This window comes from Neophocaena asiaeorientalis, unplaced genomic scaffold, assembly GCF_003031525.2.
Source record: "Neophocaena asiaeorientalis asiaeorientalis breed wild unplaced genomic scaffold, Neophocaena_asiaeorientalis_V1.1 scaffold114, whole genome shotgun sequence".
NCBI lineage: Eukaryota > Metazoa > Chordata > Mammalia > Artiodactyla > Phocoenidae > Neophocaena > Neophocaena asiaeorientalis.
In genome coordinates this window covers 3,699,557-3,705,349 of record NW_020173116.1, presented here as the reverse complement: position 1 = coordinate 3,705,349, position 5,793 = coordinate 3,699,557, and the positions used below count along the sequence as shown (strand labels likewise).

The window sequence follows — 5,793 nt, the reverse complement described above, 5'->3', positions numbered from 1 at the left end:
GGGGGGTCTTTGTGGCCCTGGGACTTGTGCCCGGTAGGGCTGGGTCAGAACCACGACAGGCAGTGGTTTATCCTTGGTCCCCCTGCTTGCGAGCCCCCCACCCCGTCTTGGATCCCACGCAGGTGATTGTACTAACCCATGTTCACCCACATCTGTATTTGCAATGTTTTTTATCTAACATCTTTATTGGAGTATAATTGCTTTACAATGGTGTGTAGTTAGTTTCTGCTGTATAACAAAGTGAATCAGCTATACATATACGTATATCCCCATATCTCCTCCCTCTTGCGTCTCCCTCCCACCCTCCCTATCCCACCCCTCCAGGTGGTCACAAAGCACCGAGCTGATCTCCCTGAGCTATGCAGCTGCTTCCCACTAGCTATCTATCTTACATTTGGTAGTGTATATATGTAATGTTTTTTAAACTGATACAAAGAGGGATAGGAAAGAAGCCCTCACCTGGACTCTCAAGAGTTATAATCTTACTTACTGTACAGCACAGGGAACTATGTTCAGTATTTTGTAATAACCTATAATGGAAAGGAATCTGAAAAAATATATACGTATTATTTGTATAACTGAATCACTTTGCCGTACAGCTGAAACTAACACAATATTGTAAACCGACTACAATTTAAAAAATTTTTAATGATAACTATTAAAACCATAAAATATAAATATTATATCATGCTTGCTTTACAGTTTATTTCTTTATAGTATAAATTAATCTTCCCAGTGTCAATCATTATGCACTAATGTCATTTTACAAGTTTATGTCTTTTTTTTTATAATGTCGATGCAGTTATTGTTTGCTTTACATAAAATAGTCATAGCCACGCTAGAAAAAAAAAGTTATAATCCTAAATAAATAGGAAAAGTGAAGGAGAAACCATATTTGGGAACTATTCGTCGTGATGGGGCAGACATTTTACCCCTTCTTTTTCCTTATCCAGGGAACCGAAGACGCGTCTGCAAATGTCCCAGGTGAGTCTCTTATAACCTCTGGGCCTGCTAACCCCAGGCAGCCCTGGACACAGGTCCTGGCTTCCCAAGCAGCAGATGGTGGGAACCTTTCCCAGAGAGAGGCCATGGCAGTGGAGTCCTGGGGGCCAGGGAGTCAGCATAGAGCCTGAACAAAGAGAGGCAGAAGCCTGACACTGGGGAGAAAATGGAGGCCCAGGTCGGGCTTAGCGGGAGAGAAGTATGACTTCAGGAAATGTCTGTCTTATTTGGCCTAGTATCAAAACGCCCATCTGAAGGATTCCCCCAATTAATCCTAGCTCCTCCAAAGACCTGAGGTCAATTTATCTGGATGATTCCAGCTGGGTCTTGTATTTTTCTTAAGAAGACTTATTTTTTCCTATTGGCTTGGCCTAGCCTTTTTTGAGAGACAGCCAATTTTATCATTTTATCACCTGAACCAAATAAAGAACGGCCTCAGTTCCTAATTTCCCTGTGGCAATCCGGGGCCTTGATTTGCTGCCAAGGACTGCAGTGGGAAGAAAGGAGGACCAGGGGTAGGGGCAATTAGCTATCTGGCGGTCCGACTCCCTCATCCAGTTCCAGCCCATGATCATGCTGAAGTGATTAGGAAAAAACAAAAACGAAAAACAGCGTCTGGAAGAGAGGCCTCAGTCTCCTCCCTCCTTCGAGCTTCGGCCACGCAGCGCTGTGCTAACATCTAGCAAGCGCCCACTCTAGCCCAGCTCTGTGGTGGGAGTTATACCCAGGGTCTTTCCTCATGCTCACAGCAACCCCACGGGGGAAACACCGCGGTGCCATCTCACAGATCACTGGCTCAGAGATCAGGAAACCTACCCAAGGTGGCAGAGTTTTATGCTTACACTCCAATTATCAATAATATTGAATAATAACAACCATTCGATGAAAGCCTAAAGTGTACCAGTGCCATATATCACTGGTACACTTTATATATATATATAAAAAGTTTCAAGTTTCGTAACAACCTTTAAAATAGTTACTGTAACCACCATTTTACAGACGAGGAGACTAAGGCTTAGGACATTTAGTGACTTGTCCAAGGCCATACTGCTAGCAAGTAGCAGAGCTGCAACTGCTATTCAAAGCCCAGGCTCCTCTCTGTGGCTGGGGGCCGAGGCAGAGGGCGTTAACGATAACCAACTATATTCACCAGTTCCTTTAGGCAGGTGAAAATGTTTCAAGTTTTATACCTGGGGTTCGCATTTCACACTCCTTGATATTTCTCTGCAGGAACCCAAGTTCACTGTCTTATACATCATTATTTTTAACAGTGGAAATGGAATGAATTTCCAGTGCGTATACTAGAGATGATATACCAAGGGGATGAAGACTCTTTAAAAGGAGAGAAGGATTTTTAGCAATTTCAATATTCAGGGTACAGTTGGGAGCTTTTGGAGAAGAATCGTCCCTTATCTCTATCTTTTCTGAAAATTCTCATTTTGAAATGAGCCACTGAGAATAAAACTCTGCCCTGAAATACAAAGCTATGCAGGTTAAAAATCTGCATAAAAATATGAGGAACTCACACACGAGTTAATAAACTCAGTGATGAACAAGGGCAGCTCAGCTTCAACATAGAGGTTTTGGAGGATGATGTGTGTAGACATGACACTCACGATGAATCAGCCCGTTTAGAAGGTGCCAGCCCAGTACCGAATTAACACATTTTTAGTGCAGCATCAAATTTGGGTTGTCAAAGGGACTTTCAGGTAAAGTAGCTCTGCTTGGTTGACGACGGTGGTTCTTTCACATCCTCCCCTAACACTGTGATCCTCCTGAGGGCTGAGAATCAAGTCAGATGATGGCTCGGTTACCAGCCTGCTTCTCCCACCTCCACGGGGACCTTGACAAAGTCTCTAAGAAGCTGGGCTACCTGGCTTCAGATCCTGGCTCCACCACCTCCTAGTTATGTGACCTCGGGCACGTTCTCTAACATCTCATCCCCCGTGGCTGCCCCTCAGGTTGCCATGAGGATTAAACAAGGTGGCACAAGGAAAGCTCTTGGCAGGGCTGCTGAGGTCATTCACCCAGTGCCATGCCGGTGCCGCAGGGACAAGTCCTCAGACCCCCACGATGGCTGGGAGGTTGGTGAGGGGGTGGGTAGACACGGGTGGATGCTGCATCGCATTGCAGGAGCTCTTGCTGCAGTGATGGTCACCTGCCTCTCTTCCAGGCCTGTGGTCAGACAGGGAGGCAAGCCCAGCCCTTCAGAGAAATGCACCTAACATGGCGACGGGCCCCGCGTGACAGCCACTACAAGACTTCAAACTGAGAACGCCCCTGACGGGGAGAGCAGGAGTCCTTCCCTTTCGGTTTCTCCAGCCTTCCTTCCTTCCATATGTATTCATTCTCATTATTATTGTTTTCCTGGGGGTGGGGTGGGAAGAGTTAACTTTTTCTTTACGTGTTTACTTTGACTGACACAAAACGAGACTCTACCATGTCTAGGGTACACCGCAAGGGTTATAATACCGTTGTGCTCCCATATTGGGGTAAAGGGGAGGTAGGCCAGAGCTACCGCAAGCTGTGTTCTCGGAACCAGGCTGTGAGGGCTGGCGGGGGCCTCGGCACCCACTCAGCCCCAACCTCTTCCCCAGCCATTTTACAAAGGAGGAAGCTGAAGCCCAGAGATGGGCAGCAGCTGTATCAGAGTCCCAGCAGGGCTCAGGGCTCGACCTCCACACAGTTCAGGTCTCTCTTCTGGAGGCCTCTGTCTCAGAATGGGGAGCTGTGTCTCAAGCCTCAAGAGAACAAGTGGTTTTTTGAGCACCTCTGATAGACCCATTACTGCGCCCAGAGCCCCGAGGAGGTAATGAAATAAGACAAGAGAACTTGACAGAGTTCTATGATGTAGCTGAACAGGATCAGACCTTTTAATAATCAAGCGTGAGACAATACAGATGACAGGAATTCCTCAAATAAAGTGGAAGGGGTGAACTGAATCCTGGAAAACGAACAACTAGACCTCTGAAGAAAACCTCTGTGAAATCCCAAAGTGGAGGCAGGTTGGTTCTCCCAGCCCTTGCGTTGCAGAAGGACCCATGAAAGAGGAGAGGCTGCCCTTTGCAAACAAGATTTGAGCATCAGGAAAGCTGAATGGAAGTCAGCTCTCTCTAAACTTGAGATTTTGTATTTGAACATGCTCCTGGGATCATCGGTGAGTTTTTATAGTTTGTAAAGGCAGAATGGTGACAGCAGCTGGTACAGGCCCTGGCCTCCCCCGGACCAGCAGATGTGGGAACGTAGCAGACAGACTCTGGTGAGGAAGCTAAGAGCCCAAACTGCAGCCCTACAGACGCATTTCCTCTCTTACCATGTTGTAGAAGAAATGCATGCTCATTGGAAGAAAAGACTTAAATAGATAAGGTAATAAGAATCACCCATAATTCTTTACCTCAGGAATAATCCATTGTTAATATTATGGTGTACATTCTTCCTGATTATTTTCTATGCATACATATAAAATATATACTTTTTAAAAATGGGATTGCACTATGCTTTTATAAGTGGCTTTAATAAACAAACATTTATGGCAAACTCTTTTTTTATTACTTGGCTGCATCGGGTCTTAGTTGCGGCATGTGAGATCTTCGTTGCGGCATGCAGGATCTTTCGTTGCGGCGTGTGGGCTTCTCTCTAGTTGCAGCACGCGGGCTCTACAGCGCGCGGGTTCAGTCGTTGTGGTGCACAGGCTGAGCTGCCCCACGGCATGCGGGATGTTAGTTCTCCGGCCAGGGATCGAACCCACATCCCCTGCATTGGAAGGCGGATGCTTAACCACTGGACCACCAGGGAAGTCCTATGGCATACTTATAATAGCCAAATCTCACTCCATTTTTGGTTGTGCCATCACTTAACTATGACTTGACATTTAATTGTTTTCAATTTTCCACTACTGTAATAACGAACACTATTAAAATGTTGCATACATCTTTAGGAGGAATACCTAAAATCATTGGGTCACTGCCCACTTTCACCTTGGACCCGCCCCCCATTTTCACATCAATTGAAATGGATTCCTCTCTTGTTGTATCATCTTCCTTCCTTTTGTGCTTTCTTGGCAGCAGATGAGCTGATACTCCTCTCATAATAAATCACAAAATCTTCATTTCTGTTGTTCAGGTAAAATATACACACTGAAAAGTGCACAAGTCGTAAGCATACAGCTCCAAGTCGTTATTAAATGAACACTCGCGGGCTTCCCTGGTGGCGCAGTGGTTGAGAATCTGCCTGCTAATGCAGGGGACACGGGTTCGAGCCCTGGTCTGGGAGGATCCCACATGCCGCGGAGCAACTAAGCCCGTGCGCCACAACTACTGAGCCCTCGCGTCTGGAGCCTGTGCTCCGCAACGGGAGAGGCCGCGATAGTGAGAGGCCCGCGCACCGCGATGAAGAGTGGCCCCCGCTTGCCACAACTAGAGAAGGCCCACGCAAAGAAACAAAGACGCAACACAGCAAAAACAAACAAATTAGTTAATAAACTCCTACCCCCAACATCTTCAAAATAAAAAAATGAACACTCGCATTGCCAGCACCAGAGCAGAAATAGAACTTTCCCTGCCCCCCAGAAACTGCCTTCCACAGCCTTAACTTTTAAAAACAGTCTACTTTTTTTTTTTAAATATAGAACTTGATGACAGAATTAAGGGTAATGAAATGTCAGTTTTTTTAAAGGTTTTTAAATTTATTTATTTATTTATTTATGGCTGTGTTGGGTCTTCGTTTCTGTGCGAGGGCTTTCTCTAGTTGTGGCAAGCGGGGGCCACTCTGCATTGCGGTGCGCGGGCCTCT

The 5,793-nt window shown here is 46.0% G+C and overlaps 1 protein-coding gene across 2 annotated transcripts in view; it reads left to right on the top strand.

The window, feature by feature from the left end:
• CD8A (CD8 subunit alpha) overlaps positions 1-4,712 on the top strand; it is a 6,885-nt gene extending 2,173 nt beyond the window's left edge. Inside the window, exons 5-6 of one of the 2 annotated variants that reach the window (XM_024743817.1) lie at positions 954-984; positions 3,176-4,712. In XM_024743817.1, coding sequence (XP_024599585.1) covers positions 954-984; positions 3,176-3,227 — 83 coding nt within the window. In that variant the 3' untranslated portion in view covers positions 3,228-4,712. The remainder of the gene's footprint in view (positions 1-953; positions 985-3,175) is intronic. The other variant, XM_024743816.1, reaches the window with a different exon arrangement.
• The last annotated feature ends 1,081 nt before the right edge of the window (positions 4,713-5,793 follow it).